This window comes from Vombatus ursinus, unplaced genomic scaffold (genome assembly GCF_900497805.2).
Source record: "Vombatus ursinus unplaced genomic scaffold, bare-nosed wombat genome assembly UNPS02004679.1, whole genome shotgun sequence".
Classification (NCBI taxonomy): domain Eukaryota; kingdom Metazoa; phylum Chordata; class Mammalia; order Diprotodontia; family Vombatidae; genus Vombatus; species Vombatus ursinus.
This window is the reverse complement of record NW_020944457.1, coordinates 162,659-181,389: the sequence shown is the minus strand read 5'-3', so window position 1 is coordinate 181,389 and position 18,731 is coordinate 162,659. Positions and strand designations below refer to the sequence as shown.

The following is an 18,731-nucleotide window of genomic DNA, read 5'->3' as shown; positions in this document are numbered from 1 at the left end:
TTTTAGCTATTTCATTTTGATGTATAAGAAAAGACTCTTTAAAGTTAACTTGGTTTTATTCCACACCATTCATGTCAAATCTCCAAGTAAATTCTTATTTTAAAATCTCTCCTAAAGGTCATATTTTAAGGTTAAGAGAGGGTTGGCTTTTGTAGTGGCAGAAATATAGGGGAAATGAGAGTCAAAGAAGCACAGAGGATAACTAGGAACACTTAGCCATCAGTCCATGAGCATTTACTGTCTACCATGTGCCAGGCACTGTGATGAGGTAAATAGCTGCTTGGGGAGCTCAAGGACTCAAGGAGCTCACGTTCTCATAGGTGTCGGGAAGGAAAGTGAACAAATAGGTAAATTAAGGCAATTCTCCAAGGGGCATAACAGTTTATGAACAGGCCTGCCTTCATCTGTGCCAAAGGACCCCAAGTGAGGGCCTGTCTCCCTTCTCATTGGCCTGACACACATCATTTGAACCTCCTTGGCCACGGCAATCCCGACTGCTGGACATGAGGAGGTGGGTTCTCCTTATTACTTCATCGACCAGGACTAATCTTCAGGTGGAAGGGTTAATCTGAAGCTAGGGAAAGTGGGCCGGCCTTCACTTGTGGCTGATCAGACCCCTCTCTTTAGGAGTGGAGACCTGGCTGCCTCTAACAGTCTTGGCAAGAGAAGCATGAGCCTTCTCAGTCAGGTTCTCTGTGGTCACCCCTAACTTTGATTAGGAAAATCAGGACACAGGAGTCATCCCCTGGGGAGGGCCTAGCTCAAGCTGGCTTCTGTGCCTAGGGGGCAAGCAGGCGAGGGGCCCAGCCCATACTGGGAGTCATCGCCTTACGCCATCACGCCCTTCAGAAGGGAGGTCTGTCAAAATGAGGAAAAGGATGGATCACAGAGAATATTGGGTATTAAATAATGGAGCACCATGTTAAATTTTCCTTGTAGGGAGTCAGCAATTATGCGGATACGTGTAGTTCGGTGGAGGGTGCCATGTAGAAGTTGGTGCTCAAAAAGGCAGGGGCTCTCTGAGTTAGGGTAAGAAGGATGCCCGCTGCAGAAGCAGCGAGGCTGGAGGAGGGGAAGCGTCGTGTGCGAGGAGCTGAGAGAAGGCAGCTTTGACTGGATGGCGAGTATGGGAGGGAGAGTGGTGTCCACTGAGCAAGGTAGGATAGGTTGGGGCTAGGGATGTTGGATTCCAGAGGCAATAGGGAGCCTCAGCAGGAGTCGAGTAGAGCGTCTGATGGCCAGATCTGTGCTGAAGGAAAATTAATTTGTGGTGGTTTGTAGGATGAACAAGAGTGGGGAAAGACTTGAGGCAGAGAAACCATTTAGACGAGTGTTATAATAATCGAAGTGAAAGGTAAGGAGGGCCTCAGTGTGAGTGGAGCGAAGGGCTTACACTCAGCAAGGACTGTGGGGTGAGGGAATGCGTTACGATGCATGTCTACATGCTGAGAACGCAAGTGTGGGAGAGCAGCGGGATGGTGCTTTCTCTGGCGGGAGAGGAGAGGCCTCCCAGGTCCTTTTAAGGAAGGCACGTGAAGGACATGGCAGAGTTGGCCTCATCCGAAGGCAAGAAGAAACAGGGAGATGCCCTTGGAGGGGTGCCGGTCATCTTATGTGCTGGTGACAAAACAAACAAACCAAAAAGCCTCATAAAAATGACTGGAGCGTGTGGAACAACAGTATCTGTTACAGAAGATGAAGGAACCACCAGATGAGATCCCACAAAGAACTCATCATTCCTTCCAATTAAATCAGCAGTGTGCTTTAATATTCTGTAGCTTCGATACACATTGTTCAGAGGGAGGGGAAGACTTGGAACAGTATATTGGAAGATACAGCTCGATTTAGGACATGAGAGAGGACAAAGGCTTATAGACTGCAGAGAAGTCTCAATATCAGGAATACTGTCCTAGAAAAAAGGATTAAATTCTAGTAGAATGTAAGCTTCTTGAGATAAGTCTATGGAGTTGCTTGATTTGAATTCAGAAGAGAGTTAGGGGGTGCTAGATTTTGTGAGCCCTTAATAACATCCCAGACAATAATAGACAGGAAATGTCTGACTACTGATTTGGGTAACATTTCCAAGGCAGTTGTTGATGTATAATCAGACCACTGACTTGTCTAAAGCAAAGACCAAAATCAATAACAAATTGTAAGACAGAATAAAAAATGAAATGTAGATGTGGCATGTAATTTCACTCTGACATATTTAAACAAACTGTTAATTCTGAAAAATTGGAAGTAGACAAAAAGAACAGACTTTTCCTAAGGTTATGGGTTTTGGGGGTAGGGAACACCAATGCATATTGGTAACTTGTTGGGAACATGTTGGTGTAGAGAGTTGTCTGGGTCCCGAAGGATTAAATAACTTGTCTGTATTTAGACAACTAGTAAGTGCTTGAAACAGGATTTAAACCCAGATCTTCTTGTTTCCACTCAAAATGTAGACTCAAGGGGGTTTTAATCAATGTAAACCAGCTCCTACAGTGAGGAGGCCAAAGGAAACTAGAAACCTCTAGCTAGCAAAGGTTTGATCTTGACGGTTGTAGAGGTTTGGTGATGACTAGAGCGGAGACTTATTTGAAATGTCTTGTGGAAGATTGTGAGCATTACTGTTTCATAAAACACTGAAGGACAGTGGAGGGGGGTGGTGGGAATCTGTGGAAATCTTGAGAGACTGAGAGCACCCTCACAACATCTAAGCCTGACGCTGTAAGGACCAACTCGCAAAAGGTAGGAAAGCTCTCTCATTTCCGTAAGTGACCATGGAAGCTGCCATGTTAGACCTCCAACTAACATCGTGGTCTTCTTGGAGCCCTTCCAGCAAAGGCTGGTGACCAGTTGTGTGTCAGGTGTGGACATCTATTTGGGGTCCTCCTCTGCCGTCTCCTTTTGCCTTCAATCTTTCCCAACATCAAGGTTTTCCCCAATGAAGCCTGTCTTATGGTGTAGCCAAAGTATTTAGGCTTCAGTCTCAGTATTTAACCTGCCAGTGAATAGCCTGAATTAATTTCTTTAAGTATTGACTGATTTGATCTCCTTGCTGTCTAAGAGACTCTCAAAAATGTCCTCCATCACCACAATTCAGAAGCGTTGATTGTCTGGCACTCAGCTTTTCTTGTTGTCCAACTCTCACAGCCATATTGCTACAGGAAAAACCATAGCTTTGACCTTTGTGGGCAAAGTGATTGATATCTCTTTTTTTGTATACTGTCCAGATTTGCCATAGTTTTTATTCAAAGGAGCAAGTGTCTTTTAATTTCACGGCTGCTATCACCATCTGCAATGATCTTTGAGCCCGAGAATATAAAATTGGACCCTGCTTCCATTTCTTTCTCCTCTGTTTACCAGGCAGTGATGGGACCAGTTGCTAGAATCTTAGTTTTTTTGATGTTAAACTTCAGGACAGCTTTTACATTCTCCTCTTTTACCTTCATCAAGAGTCCTCTTCACTTTGTGCCATCCAAGTGGTATCATTCGCATATCTGAGATTGTTTCTCTTAGCAACCTCAAGTCTGGCTGTTGATTTGTCCAGCCTGGCATTTCACATGATGTGCTCTGCATATGAATTAAGTAGATAAGGTGACAACATGCAGCTTTATCATAGTCCTTTTCCAATCTTAAACCAGTCAGTTCCATGTTTGCTTCTACTGTTGGTTCTTGACCAGAGTACAGGTTCCTCAGGAGACAAGATGATCTGGTCCTCCTATTTCTTTGAAGACTCGCCACATTTTGTTGTGACCCACACAATCAAAGCCTGTAGTGTAGTCAGTGAAGCAGAAGCAGATGTTTTCCTGAAACTCCAGCCGATGTTGGCAATTTGGTCTCTAGTTCCTCTGTCTCTTTGAAAACCCGCCTGCTCTTCTGGTAATTCTTGGTTCACATGTTGCTGAAGCCTGGCTTGTGGAATCTTAAGTGGACCTTGCTGGTGTGTGAGATGAGCACAGTTGCTTGGTAATTTGAATGTTCCTGGGCATTACCCTTCTTTAGGATTGGGGACGTAAACTGATCTTCTCCAGTCCAGCGGTCACCGTTGAGTTTTCCAAGTGTATTGAGTGTAGCGCTTGAACAACATCCTCTCATAGGATTTTAAACTCCAGCTCGGCTGGAGTTCCATCCCCTCCACCAGCCTTATTGTCGGCAACGCGTCCTGAGGCCCACCTGGCCTCACTCTCTGGCACGCCTTCCTCTAGATCATAACTGCGCTGTCGCGGTTATTGGCGGCGTGTGTTCTTGCCACCTCTTTGAACTCTTCTTCTTCTGTTAAGGAACCACCATTCCTGTCTTTTATCGTGCCCATTCCTTTGATATCTCTAGTTTTCTTGAAGAGACTTGTCTTTCCCATTCTCTTCTTTTCTTCTACGTCTTTGCTCATTTAAGAAAGCCTTATTTTTTCTTACTGTTCTCTGGAATTCTGCATTTAGTTGGGTATATGTTTCCTTTCTCCTTTCCCTTTCCCTTTCCTTGTTTCCTCAGCTATTTCTAAAGCCTCATCAGACCGCCATTTTGTTTTCTTCCACTTCTTTTTATTTGGGATATTTTTTGTTGCTGCCGCCTGTACAGTACTGCAAACCTCTATCCCTAGTTCTTCAGGCCCTCTGTCTACCAGATCTAATCCCTTCAATCTATTCATCACTTCCAATTTATATTCACAAGCGATGTTATTTAAGTCATACTTACCTGATCTGATAGTTTTCCCTACTTTCTTCAGTTTAAGTCTGTATTTAGCAATAAGAAGCCCATGATCTGATCCACAGTCAGCTCCAGGGCTTGGTTTAACTGACTGTGTAGAGCTTCCCCACCTTTGGCTGCAAAGACATAATCAATCTGACTTTGATGTTGACCATCTGGTGATGTCCATGTGTGGAGTCACTTTTTGGGTTGTTAAAAAAGAGTATTTGCTTTCACCAGTCGGTTGTCTTGACAAAACTCTGTTAGTCTCTGCCCTGCATCATTTGGTACTCTGAGGCCAAACTCTCCCGTTATCCCAGTTTTCTTTTGATTTCCCACTTTAGCATGCCAATCCCCTATGATGAATGTGGCGCCTTTTTGGGTGTTACTCATAGAACTGATTGACTTTGGCCTCTCTGGCGTCAGTGGTTGGGAGCATAGACTTGTATTACTGTGATGTTGAACGGTTCCTCTTGTATTGGAACAGAATTCATTTGGTCATTTTGGGGATTATGCCCCAGTTCTGCTTTTCTCACCCTATTATTGACCAGGAGGACTCCTTCATTTCTTTTAAAGGATTCGGTCGAATATGCAATGGTCACCTGAATTAAAATAACTGTAGTTATTACCTCCCTCCATGCTAAGGGGCATGCATGTTTCTTGAGGGCAGGGACCATCTCTCCCTTGTGTTTGTTTGCTGAGCAGGGGCTTAGTACATACTTTTAATTGTTTTCCTTGTGGCAGTCACCCTGAACCTTTGAATAGAATCACAGGTTCAGGACAGATAAGGGCCCAAGAGCTCAGTGACTCCAAACCCTTCCCTTCCCCATTTTACAGATGAGAAAATTGAGGCCCAGGGAAGGGAAGGGACTTGTCCAAGGTCATATAAGTTGTAAATGTCAGAGGCAGGACTCAGTTCTTTGGACCTGTGTTTTCCTTGGTGTGGGGGAACCCCTAGTGAAGCTCCTTTTACTAAATTTGTCTGTTTAGCAACTTGCCTGAGGGCACTGAGGGCTTAAGTGCTTTGGCTCTGGTCACCCTGCCAGTATTGGGCCTCAGCTGGATTTGAACCCAGTGCTTCCTGGCTCTCTGGACACTATTCCTTGCTGCGTCTTGGGAGTCCCATCACTGGGGCGCAGATCGGCCCTCCAGACAAACTGTCTGAATTGTTCCTCCTGCAAGCTGTGTGATTGCTCTGTGCTGACATCAAAGCCACGGGCTGATGTGCTGCCTCATTCACAGCTAGAAGGTGTCTGTTTTTACAGATGACCACACTGAGCCCCGGAGGCCTAGCAGCTTGTCCACAGTGGCCGAGCCAGAATTGGAACCCAAGGCCTTGGATTCCAAAGCCAGAGTGCCCTTTGTGCTACCTCTGAGGCTGCAGGCTCTGGAGTGGGAAAAGCCCGAGTTCAGCACTCCCTCTTTGGGTGACCTTGGGCAAGTCACTTAACTTCTGTTTGCCTCAGTCACCTTCATTTTAAAGTGGTGATAATAACAGTGGAGGGTTGTTGTGAGGATCAAATGAGATGGGATTTGTAAAGCGCTTAGTACAGCGCCTGGCACGTAGTAGGCTCTTGTTCTTCAGTTGTCTCTTTTTGTGACCCCATTTGGGGTTTTCTTGGCAAAGATACTGGAGGGGTTTGTCATTTCCTTCTCCAGCTCATTTTGCAAATGAGGAGGCTGAGGCATACGGTCAAGTGACTTGCCCAGGGTCACACAACTAGTGTCTGAAGCCAGATTTGAACTCAGGAAGAGGAGTTTTCCAGACTCCATGTCAGGTGCTCAGTGCACTATGGCTGTCCACATATAGTAGATGCTTGATAAATGCTTGTTTCCATCCCTTCCTCCGCAGCCTTAGTGGACTCAGAATCTTATATCTCCCCCCTTAAGTTAGTCAGTTGTGGCATGGTCTGTTTGAAAGTACTGTGTATGATCCGCTATTGAGTGGAAAGTTTCTCTTCCTCGATAACTGGTGTTCTCTTTGTAGCGAAGGCTTCGCAAGGAACGTAGAGCAGCAAGAAACAGCTAAGCAAAGTGCTTAGAATCCACTGAGCTTGTCTTTGCCAGGTGGAGCAAAGTTCTGTTTGTTTTTAGGTTTAATTCAGATAAAAGTCTTGAGGCAAATGCCTATTCTAAAAGTTCCCATCACTTTTTCAGGTGCTTTTATCCAGGTCATGCCTTGGAGCATGAGGCTTATTTACCTTGGATGCAGTAGGCCTTAGAGAAATTCTTGGCGCTCCAGCCTCTTCTGCTCTAAAGTGTGTGTTGGGGGCGGGGGCAGGTTCCTCCTGCAAACAAGGAGGTTCTTTAATTGGGTCCATCTTCCCTTTGAACATGTATAAGCACTTTTCACAAACTTGTTCTGATGACATGTAACCCAAACCAGAAGAGCCTTGCCCCTGTGCTAGAAATGTCAGGCCGTCTGAATGGCTGAAATTCTGTTCTGTTTGGGAAGGACCCTTAAAAGTTCGTCCAAATAATGCCGATCTCTTTACCAAAGCCCCACGGTGATGCTGTCTGAGGTGATGAATGTGAATTGGGTCTAGAAGGTATGAAGTTCCATTTTAAATGAGGAGATGCAGACTTGCAGTAATCATATGAAAGACAAAGCCTGCTCTGCCGCCTCCCAGCATGAAGTGTTAGAAATGAAAACCTTCCCTGCGGGCCTTGGTTGGTCTAGTGTACTAATAACTGATTATCCTGATCATCTGAGACTCTCTCTGAATATCAGAGGGCCAATTACATGTTGTCTTGAGAATGCCAAAGAGAGCACATTTTGTCATACAATTAATAGACGCTGGCTGGACACAGCAGGTTTGCTCTCCTGGTTTTTTTATCCTCTGGTTTGTGGCTGAAATTTTGTTTTGCAGAAATGGAAACAGACGGCCCAGTTATCACACGGCTCCCTCTTCCTCAGGAGGTGCTGCTGTTAATAGATACGCCTGGCTGCTCCAGTGTTTAGCTGAAGTATTAAATGATACCTTTAAATTAAAAACCTTCGTCAAGCTAATCCAGGGTAACTAAGCTGCAGACTCCTGGCTGTGAGGAGACTGGAGAACCTTTTTCTAGCTTTGTAGTGGAGATACAAAGAGTCTCTTTGCAGCCCAGCCACGGGGTTGGGGTTGGCTGCAGGGCCTGCCAGGCTCGGGAGCGCAAGGGGCCAGGCTGCGTCTTTGCTTCTGAACCAGCGCCTGTCGATGGAACCTGGAGGGAGAGTCACGTGGGAGAAGCCGTGCCTTCTGCACCTCTGTAGCCCCCAGTCAGGGGTAGCGTTGGAGCTCCTTGTTTGTTTTGGGGTCCCCAGGGTCATGAGCAAAGGGCCCTCGTCAGCGCTGACTTCACTTTGTCACTGCTGTCAGTTACGCAAAGTTAAGGTGCTAAATTTACCCTAAAAGTCGCCGACTCTCAGTCAAAAGGAGTGTCCGGCAAGAGTAAAAGTGGAGCCGTTACACCCTCCTGGAGGATCCCTGTGGGCTGTGTGTTGACCCAGAGAATGACAGAGTGGCGTTATTTGTGTCCCTTTGTATTGTTTATCAAGTATTTCCCAGTTACATTTTAATCTGGGTTGGCCGTTTGTTTGACACCTCTGGGGTAAATACGTCACAGTATCCCCAGCAGGTGGTCACCCAGCATTGGCTTGAAATTCTCCAAAAAAAGGAAAACCTAGTCGTTTCCAAAAAGGCCCGTTCTCCTTTGGCATCTCACTTACACTCAGAAAGTTATATCTTTCCACTGAATCTCAGTCTACCTCTGCTCCTTCTACCCATTGCCCCTTGTTCACCCTTTGGGGCTAAGCAGAATGAGTCACGTGACATCTCTTCAGGTACTTGAAGACAGCTGCCATCTCTTCCTCCCCCAGCCCCACCCAATTCCAGAGCAGAAGGTGAGGTCCCTCACCATCCTGAAAGCTCTGTTCAGTGTGGTGCCCAGAACTGAACACAGAGTACGCAATGTTCTGGGGTCACACAGCATCCTAGACCTACCTGCATTTGGGAATAGCAGCTAGACCTGAGTAGACCCACACTTGCAAGGCCTCGGCGATTGAATTTTGACAGCACTAATTGGTGGACGCTCAGAGTGTCGGTCCCAGAGAAGAGAAGTGACCGCAGATGGTGCTTCCTCAGCAGAAGGGCAGGGGAGGAGGAGGCGTGAGCAGCTGCTCACCTTGTCCCTCCTCTACGCTGACATAAAGTCTTTTTGAGAATGGTCTCTCCAAGTTTCTTAAGGCATGTCGTTGATGGCAGCCTTTGCCAGACTGTTTCCTGTCCAGGTCCACAGGGTTGTGCTCATGAACTTACTGAGACTCCTGGAGAATATTAGATCCCGTCATTTTTCTGGTTTATTGGTTTACAGCAGGGGTGGGGAGCCTATGGCCTCGAGGCCTCACATGGCCCTCTGGGTCCTCGGGTGCGGCCCTTTGACTGAGTCCAAGTTTTACAGAACAAACCCTTTTATGAAGGGGACTCAGTCAGAGGGCCACACTCGAGGGCCTGGAGGGCCACACATGGCCTCGAGCTCGCAGGCTCCCCAGTGTCCAGTGTTGCCTCGGAGGCTTTTGTCAGAGTCACCTCCCACCTATACAACAGCATTACTGAAATGACGTAGCTGCAGGAACTCTAAAAGTGACTGTGTCTGGTGGCAGGGGATGGCAGGGGGCAGACTTGGAGGTGGGTGCAGGACAAGCAGCAGACAGATGAGCATGAAAGCAGCCCCCTCAGGGACAGCAAATCACATGACCTTTGGCCTCTCGAGGCCTTGACCTCCCTCCCACCCCATTGCCCATCTTGCTGTTGATTTCCTGCTCCTGCTTCAGGCACTGCTTTCCACCACTGGCCTTTCGGCTCTGGGGTCCATACCCTAGTTCCTCACCTTAGCATCTTCGCTCTTCCTGAGCCAGGCTTCACCCAGCTGGTAGAATTTGTCCAGTTAAGGTATCGTGACCTTTCCAGAAAGAGAGCTGTAAGCAAACAGAGATGTCATATAAAAATGCCTCCCATGAGGTCCAAATTAGAGCAGTTCCTGCTAATATTGAGATTCTCCAAATGACCCTGTTCACTGATGGCATTGTACTAATTGTGTCTAGCCTTGTCATACCATAGAGCTAAAAACTTTGTAGCAGTGCACCCTGGGTCATCCACCATAGAAAAGCAAAGTGGATGAAAAATGTACATTGCTTTGACCCTGGTGGGACAGCCCATTCAATTAGGTGACTTTTGGAGACATTCTGGATGCGGATAATGAATAAATAAACAGAGAATAATAGTAGGCAATAAATAATAATAGATAATAAACACAGAAGAAAGAAACAGGCCAGGATTGCATTTGGGAAATGGCATTGAGCTTTCATACTGCTTGCTGCTGCAAACATCCCTCCCCTGAATACTGAGATTTTCTCAGTGATGCTACAAGGCTGCAGATCCCAGAGAGGGAATGACAGCCCACGGGCACCTGGCACCTGTGTGGTCACCACTGGTTGGTGACCACAGCACGCCATGAAGGAAACTTGCTCATGGAATGATCCAGGAAACACGGTCATAGTTACACGTGAGCAGATGGGAGACCAGAAAGCTAGCTCACGGACAGCCCGCGTGGCTTGTGTGCTTTGTAGGAGGGGCCTCTGGGACCTTGATGGACAGAAATTACCTGGCACGAGAAGGCGTTGAGGGATGGCAGTCTGCGTTGGTGGAGGGAACATCAGCCCCAGGAGGGAAATGACGGAGCCACCCATCCATTTTCAGTGGTTTCTCATATTCCACGTGCAGGTGTGGTTCAATTGTACTTTCACTTGAGATCATTTTTACTTTTTAGATTGGAAAAGAGCACATGAAAACATCCTGAATTATGAATGAAGTCTAACGCTTTGATCAGCAGCTGCAGTAGCTAGGGCTGTGGATGAGGCGGCCCAGAAGATTGAAAGATTTTAAGGAAATTAGTTGTTAATTAGAATTCTGTGAGGTAATGAAGCAGGCTATGTACGGTGACCACTTCTGTCCACAGCCCTCAGCAGAGAGGAAGGCAGCGCTTGGGATTTGGTCAATGCACTTCCAGAGCCCTCGTCCTAAGGGCGTCATCTTAGTGTGGGTGTGATGCCAGGAAACGAGAAATAAAACGTCTCTCTACTAACTCTGTTTTCCCAGCTTTGAATTATGCACCTGTTGTCTCCCATTGTGAGGCCCTTGAGATCAAGGATCATTTTTTGTTTTTCCTTTGTTTCCCCTTTACTTCGTATATTGCCTGGCATATAGTAAGCACGGGAAAAGGACCCACACGTACAAAAATATTCACAGCAGCTCTTTCTGTGGTGGCAAAGAATTGGAAATTGAGGGGATGCCCATCCACTGGGGAATGGCTGAACATGAATGTAATGGAATACTATTGTGTTATAAGAAATGATGAGCAGGCAGACTTCAGATAAATCTGGAAAGACTTGTATGGACTGATGCTGAGTGAAGTGAGCAGAACCAGAACGTTGTACACAGTAACAGCCATGTTGTGCGATGACTAACATTGATAGACTTAGCCCTTCTCAACAGTGCAAGGATCTAAGACAATCCCAAAGGCCTCATGATGGAAAATGCTATCCACATCCAGAGAAAGAACCATGGAGTTTGAATGCAGATCGAAGCAACTATTTGCTGGTTTTTTTCTTCTGTTTTGTTTTGTTTTCTCTTTCTTGTGGTTCCTCCTATTGGTTCTAATTCTTCCTTACAACATCACTAATGTGAAAATATGTTTAATAGGAATGTATGTGTATAACCTATATCAGATTGCATGCTATCTTGGGGAGGGAGGCAGGCAGGGAGGGGGAGAAAAATATAAAACTCAAAAGCTTATGGAAGTGATTGCTGATAAATCAAAATAAGTTAATAAAAAGAAAATGGAGGCCGAAGTCTTGTCTTTGAGTTTGGGTGTTGGGTGGTGTCTGAGGAAGGTGAGATCTTTCTGTAACATGGAGGAGCAGGAGCAGGGCTTTATCCGTCATGTTGTCGGACTGAGGCCCTCGGCTCACCAGCAGCCAGATGCTCGAACACATGGTCGGAAACCCCTACCATCTGGGGAAGGAGAAAAAAAACCAAGGCCACTGAGTCATGGAGGCGCTGCCCCAAGCTTGGTCCTGTGTCTGAGAGGTGAAAAGACAGGCTGGGGACAGCTCGGCCAGAAGCTGTGCCAGCCTCGCTGGCTCCACGTGTTCTCTATGGCCGATGTACGCAACCGGGTAGCCGGGCCTTCCGCGGGGTCTTTCTCAGCACGTATGGACAGGCCGCACCAGCGACAGGGACCCAGAATTTAGGATCATGGCGGGGCTGGCCAGGGATGGGATGAGGAAGGAGGACCGAGCTAGGCGTGTGGCCCCTCAGGGGAAGAGAGCCGTGGTTATTTTCAGCAGTCATGTGCCTGTGTGTCGCTGCTTATTAACAACTAAGGTAATAATGAATGTTTCCCCCTAGGCCCGAGAGCTGGTCGCCATAGGATTCTATCATCTTGATGCCCTGCCTCATGGTGCCATCTCCTTTCATCCCTAGGGGCAAGACCATAGATAGAAAACTGAGGGGACCTCAGCTACTCTCGTCTAGTCTAACCCCTCTGATTCCCCAGAGGCTACCTCAGCTGCCCACGGTTACCTAGGGAGTAAGTGGTATCACTGAGAATTGAACTCAGGTTCTGTGACTACCGCTCAGCCCTCTTTTCATTGGTCATTGCCAATAGTGGCCAGTGAATCCTTGCCAATCAGTCTTGTTAAATGGGGGATGGAGAAGCCTTCTAAGTGACTGACCCTTAGTTTCCACTTGTTTGTGATGTCTCCCCCACCTTGATGGGCATTGACCCTTTGGGATTCCTCTCCCCCTGGGTCTTTGGGACACGAGAGCCAGTGCCTCTCACGTTGCAGTCTGATTTGGAGGAGAATGCAGCGACCCATTTACTGTGAAGAGGACAGGGCAGCTAAGTATTTCAAGAAAGCTTTGGCTGGCGTAGAACCTTGAAGACCTTGTTGACTTCTGAGTCCTGCAAAGATTGGAGAGCTGATAAAAACTGGCTTTGTTTTGTTTTGGTGACATCGGGGAAATCTTCACACAGTCTGCAAAGCTGTGCCCAGGAGGTCTGGTCTCTGCCCTCAAGGAGAAAAGAGCTGGACGTGAACATCTGTAGTACAGGGGGCGTTTGTGGTGAGGATGCCGCCTAATGGGCGGTGCTGACCAAGCGTGGAAGATGTGCAGAGAGGAGGGAGAGATGACTTGTGACTGAGCACAGACAGGAAAGAGAGCGCCTTCCAGTTGAGGGGAGTGGACGGAGGCAGGAGAGTTCATGGAGGGGCAAGGTGTTCACACCGGCCAACGTGCAAGGTTTGGGGTAAAGGGAGGTGAAAGGTGATTCAACCCAGGCTGGTTGGGGTCAGATTGTGAGGGCCTGGACAGGCCAAACTAAGTCATTCAGGCAACAGGGAGCCATGGAGAGACTTTTTGAATGGGAGAGTGACCCATTTAGAGCTTTAAGAACATAAGCCTCCTGGTGTGGGCAGAGAGACCAGGCAAGACTTGCAGATCGATTTAGGGGTGGAGCAGTAAGGTCCTGCACTGGGGTGCTGACGGAGGGGGAGCAGAAGGGACAACTCCCTGTTTGACAAGGTTGCTGGCGGTAATTAGGTGTGAGCGGCATCTTACAGCACAGAGTGCTCAAGATGGAGATGGGCCCTGCTGAAAATTAGAGCATCAGATTAGTGCCTTCCCTAGCTCTGATGGGAGGCAGGGGTAGCGGTGACACGGAAGAGAAGACAGGTTATGTCAGTCATGTGAAATTGAAACAGGCGTGCGTGAACACAAGGACCCGCCGAGAGGCTAGGGGAGGCAGTGGCTTCCCTGAGCTGGTGGGCCGTGTGCTGCCCGCCCACTCAGGGACAAGGGGCTTCCCTGGTTCTTCGGCAGATGTCACTGAGCCTCCCGCTCATGACTCCACAAAGGAGAGCCTTGGCTCCCCTGGCCCTTGGATGGGCCGTGAATTGACTGTCTCCATGCCTTTCTTGTTCATCTGTACTTTGACCCTCTCTGGGTCCTCCCTCATGGGAAGCTTTCCCTGCCCACTCTCAGCCTCCCTCTTTTTCGCCTTGTTGTCGGTACCTCTTTGACGGGGGTTCAGATTTCACCATTTCTGCTGCACATGTCTTATCTCCTCCAATAAAACTGTAAGCTGTGTGAGGGCAGGGATGCTGCTTTTTCAGTTTGCACCAGATGGACTGCGACAGTGCTGAGACGTAATAGAGTATCAGTGAACGCTTGTTGAGAGGAATCGAATCTGTCGTTAACTCTTAGGCTTAGTTACGAGTTCCGGGTTATCCCCTGCCTAACTACCTTGCTCTGGGCCTGTCCTTTCCCTTCTCTTGGCCACTGGGCCTCAGTTCCTCCATTCGTAAGTCAGGTAGGATAGACTAAGGTCACTGAGGCCTTGCCAGCTCCAACGACCTATACTTCTAACTGTTTTACATGACTTGGCACAGACGGTCTCGTTTGGCTGAACCCCTTTTCTGAAGAGAAGCCCATCTGGGGGGCGTGGAGTTGCTATGGTGCCATGGTAGAGGGCACCAAGGGCTTTTAGAAGCAACTTCTTCCCCTTTGCGGTAGTTCGTGACAGCTCCTCTCTGTGTTCCCACATATCTCAGTACTTGGCAAAGAAACAGCAACAACTGAGCCTTTGGTTGCAGGACAAAATGGCGTCAGGTTCGTGTTCTCACCCAGGGCTGTTTGTCAGTGTGTTCCGCGCATTCCAGATAAATTCCCTCGGGCCACTCCCCTCAGGCACCCTCTCTTGCAGCAAAGTAAAACAGTGATGTTTAACCAAAGCCTCCGTCATCCCTAACAGAGCACACACCATTCCACGCCAGAGCCCCACCTCTCCAAGGAGAGGAGGAGCTGTGTTTGCTTAACCTTTCTGCAGAGCCTGGAGTGTCGGCTGTAGTCGCGCCAGGATTAGCTTTTGCTTTCCTGCTCTCTTCATTCACGGCGCTCTAAGTGTTGATGGTTCTATTTACTTCACTCTGCAGTAGCTCGGTCACATCTAACTGGGCTGTCTGAAATTCCTCATTGTTCTTGGTACTTTGACCCATCGCTTCCTCGCTGACGGACGTCCACTTTGTGTCCAGCGTTTTTGGTGTCACAGAAAGCGCTGCCGTGAGCACTTTGCTCTCTCTTTCTGACCCGTTCCCGGGATCACTAGGTCAGAAGGTTTGTTGATAGTTCTCTCATCGTTCCAAAATTACTCCCGTGATGACACATAGAGGCACTGATATTGGTCTGCGTGGATTATTTCCTTGGAACGCTCTTCTTCCCTCAGGACGTGTATAGGGCTGTGGAAAGTCGGGCCCAGTGTGCCTCAGGAGAAGGTGCTTTCTCCTCTGTGACATCAGAATTTGACCGGAGGGATTTCCGAACATGAGTCGTGCGGGTCCCCAGAGCGTGGAGACGTGCTGGGGGTAGCCGCAGCCATGGTGAGACCGTGGTTGTGTTCCTCTGTGAAATGGCCCTCGATACTGATTTTGTTTTTCCTTTTTAGCTGAAAGGTCACAGATACAGTCCAGGCTATAATGCAGACGTGGGGGACAAGTGGATCTGGCTGAAGTGAAGTGAAGCCTTTCTCCCTTGGAGCAGTTACAGGCCCTGACAGTACACGAGCCAGTCACCTCAAAAATGAGCCTCCAGTTACGGGATGGAAGAAGAGAATGGCCTCACCGAGAACGGGCTGCTTGTGGCACCCCTATGAGCTTTCTCCTTGGATCCCTAGCAATATTGGTTAAAGCCAGAAGTTCCCAAAACTGGTTGGTAGGACCAGAAATACCTTTCTTCCATTGCCTTGGGCTCTGGCCCCTGTAGGGTCTGTATTTTGCTTCCTTCGACTTCGGAGAAATAAAACCTTTTCTGTGGAACTCCCTGAAGTGTGTGTGTGTGTGTGTGTGGGTCCGTGTGTCTGTCCGTCCCCGACTCCCCCAAGTGCTGGGGTCCTGCCTCTTACTCCCACAGTCTGACTGCTGTATCAAACTAAAACCCAAAGAGTACAGAATGAAGGAGGGAAGGAAAATGGCCACAGATTGACCCAGCAGAGCGTTAGTCTTGATCGGCATTTTGGTAGAGGCTTGCCTGAAAGCCATCGTCAGCCGTTCTCCTGATTCTTCCTCTGATGGGCCATTATGAGCTCAGAGTATCGAGGAAGTAAAATGCAAGGAGAAAGTAGTAATTAGTACCTCTGAGTCCCACCAGACAAGACCCCTGTTTGTGGTCTCAGTCAGCCTGGCCTCTCCCTCCTGCTCTGCGATGTCAGCTGAAACGTGGGCAGAGGCGGGGGCGCTAAGCTGGGGGAGGATTCAGAGGGTGATTTGGAAGTATGTTTGAGAACAACGGGCCTGAGAAGGATGCAGAGTGACCCTTGTTTCCATTTTAGCTTACAAGAGGTGAAAATGCAGCTTCCTGGCCATTTTTGAGTCACAGACCATCTTTAAGTGGTTGTAATTTTGTGTTTCCGGCAAGGAGCTGAGCGCTTTAATAATTAAATGAAAGTGCTGCTGGGCATTGGGCCAGTCACGCAGGGCCTCTGGTGCCAAGCACCTCTGTTAGGGCCCTGACTTCCCCCACACAAACCCATTATGTGCGGAGGGGAAAGAAAGAAAAATCTTTTTAATTATCTTCAGTGTGCCTGGCGGAGGCTGCCCCCTCTTTGCAGGGCCCTCACTCTTCCTAAACCCTGACCACGCTGCAGCGTGGGAAATGATGACCGTGTGGTCAGGGCGACTGGTGAGATCCCCTGCCCACCACCCCGACCCCCTTGCATGTAGCTTCAGGTTTGAATGACCGCCAGCCACTGTAAACATTGGTTTTTCACAGGGATTTGTGTGCAAGCCTGTGTGCTGGAGGCTACCGAGGGAGGGAATATGAATTTGGAATGGTACTGTTTCATTTTCCAATATTCTCTTTTACATGGTTGTTGAGCAGAGATACAGAGACAGGAAAGATCCTTTAATGTTTGTCCTTCCCGTTAAAATGCTGCAGAATAATCACAGCACATCCGAGGTGGAAAGGACCGCTGTAGCTGCCTGCACCCCAAAGGATCCTCGGCTCAGGAAGACCTCCGGAGAGATTGGGCCCTCTCCATCTGGGAAGCTTTGAGTACCAGGAAATGCTTCTTACACCAAACCTAGCGTTACCTCCATTTTGCCTTGTTCTGCTTGTGGAAGCCATGCAGAACAAGGCGAATTTTTTCCTGGTGTCAGACGTAAATCCATTCTCCTTCCCCCAGAGTCTTCTCCCGGTGGAATACCCCCGCTTCCTTCAGTAGCCTAAACTTGAATCCTTTCCTCTGAACACTTTCCAGAATGCTATTCCCAGGACTGGCCATAGTCCTTCCCATGTGGACCATCCCTTCCTTATTTCTCTATCGTTGTCTCTCTTCAGCCCAAGCGTACGTTTGTGTCTTGGCTGCCTAGTGACAGTGTGGACTGCAGCTGAACTGGTGGTCCTCTGATCTCTTTCAGATAAACTGCTTTCTAGCTCGGCTTTCCCGCACCTTGTGCTTGAATGTAGTGGTGGTGTAGGGATCCCTTAATTCTTTTCTCTGTCTCTCTCTCTCTGTCTCTCTCTCTGGCACAGAATGAAGATAATTCAGTTCAATAAAACTATTTTAACTTAAGACCAAAAAAGTAACATTTAGAACAAATACTTTCCCAAAAGTCAGTGGCAGAAGTCTGGATGGCACAGATGATGTGGATTTCAGTCCTCTCTGACACGTGCCAGCTGTGTGACCCTGAGAAGTCACTGCCTCTCAGGGCCCAAAGCAGCGCGAAGATGAGAAGCTGAAGACCAGGTGGATCCTTTCCTGTAGGACAAGTCTCCTGGCTAAGTCCTCCTCACCCGATGAAATCACAGGCTCCCCCTTGGCTTCCCCTCAGAAACACGGCCCCTGCCGCAGCCTGAACACAAGCCTACAGATTCCTTCCTGCGTCCCCTCCTGAACAGGGTGACAGGCTCGGTTGTTCCCAGACGCTCTTCTGTTGGCCGTTCAGAAAACCCTCCTTTTAGATTTAGGGAGCAGGTGCTGTCTTTAAAATAATCTGGCCCCAGCCTGAGTAGTTCCACCTGACGTGACATGGGAGTGTCAAGCATCACACAGTTTGAGGAGGCTGTTTGTAAATGCTACCTCCCAAGGCCATATTTGAAGTACAGACGTAGTCTGCTCTATGTGTCTGCTCTATGGGATTTCTCATTCAATAGGACTCGTAGTATCCACATCAGCAGAGCGTGGCTAATGTTTGCCCCAGTGGCCAAGACATGGCGACAAATTCATTCCATAGAACTGGACATTCTCATGAGATTCAACAAGCTGGCTTCTCTGTGAAGAGTGTAGTGGGGTGTGAAGGCGAACAGACCTTCCATTCTGGAGCCACGGGGGCACAGGAGGGACGAAGGTACCAATAGTGGCCGTGTTCTGTTTCCCACATGTCCTGTTGGACAGGTTCTCAGCTCTGCGCACACTAGGACAGAAAAAGAATTAACTCAGTGAATCTGTCTTGATAAAAATTCAGATTTTCTCTCCAACCTTGAAACAGTTCTATGCATTGCATAGAATTCTTAGAATTTGTGATTCCCTAACTTTACAAAACCAGCTCTGTTGAATGAAGACAGTGTAAAAATCACATTTAAAAATAGAACAGGGCTAGATTGCTGCTCAGTGAAATAGTCTTCATCTGCTTGGTTAGAGCAGGTTGGTGGCTGAGTGTCTCAGAAGTGCTGTGTCTGCTGTTCTCCATAGAAAGGTGTCGGATGACATGATGCCCCTGTAGCCATCTTAAATAGTGGATTTCTTTTTTTCATAAGAAAAGGTGTTAATGCCCCACTCCTCACTTCCCTCATAGTAATCTAGGACCAGGGTGTGCTGACCTTGTGTGTCATGCTCTAGGACCCTGAACTGGATGCATTAGTAGGTCGAGAGGGGTTGGTACAGTCTGGTGTTTGGCAAAGACTATGAGAATATGAAGAATATGAGTATGGAAGGGTGTCTTTTGCCCCTCTGTCCTTCCCAGAGGT

General features: G+C 48.0%; 1 protein-coding gene across 1 annotated transcript in view; it reads left to right on the top strand.

Moving 5' to 3' along the window:
- The window catches only part of LOC114025710 (NADH dehydrogenase [ubiquinone] 1 alpha subcomplex subunit 10, mitochondrial-like), a 50,618-nt gene extending 35,031 nt beyond the window's left edge, over window positions 1-15,587 (top strand). Inside the window, exon 10 of the mRNA XM_027839177.1 lies at window positions 15,214-15,587. Coding sequence (XP_027694978.1) covers window positions 15,214-15,282 — 69 coding nt within the window. The 3' untranslated portion in view covers window positions 15,283-15,587. The remainder of the gene's footprint in view (window positions 1-15,213) is intronic.
- Window positions 15,588-18,731: the final 3,144 nt, after the last annotated feature.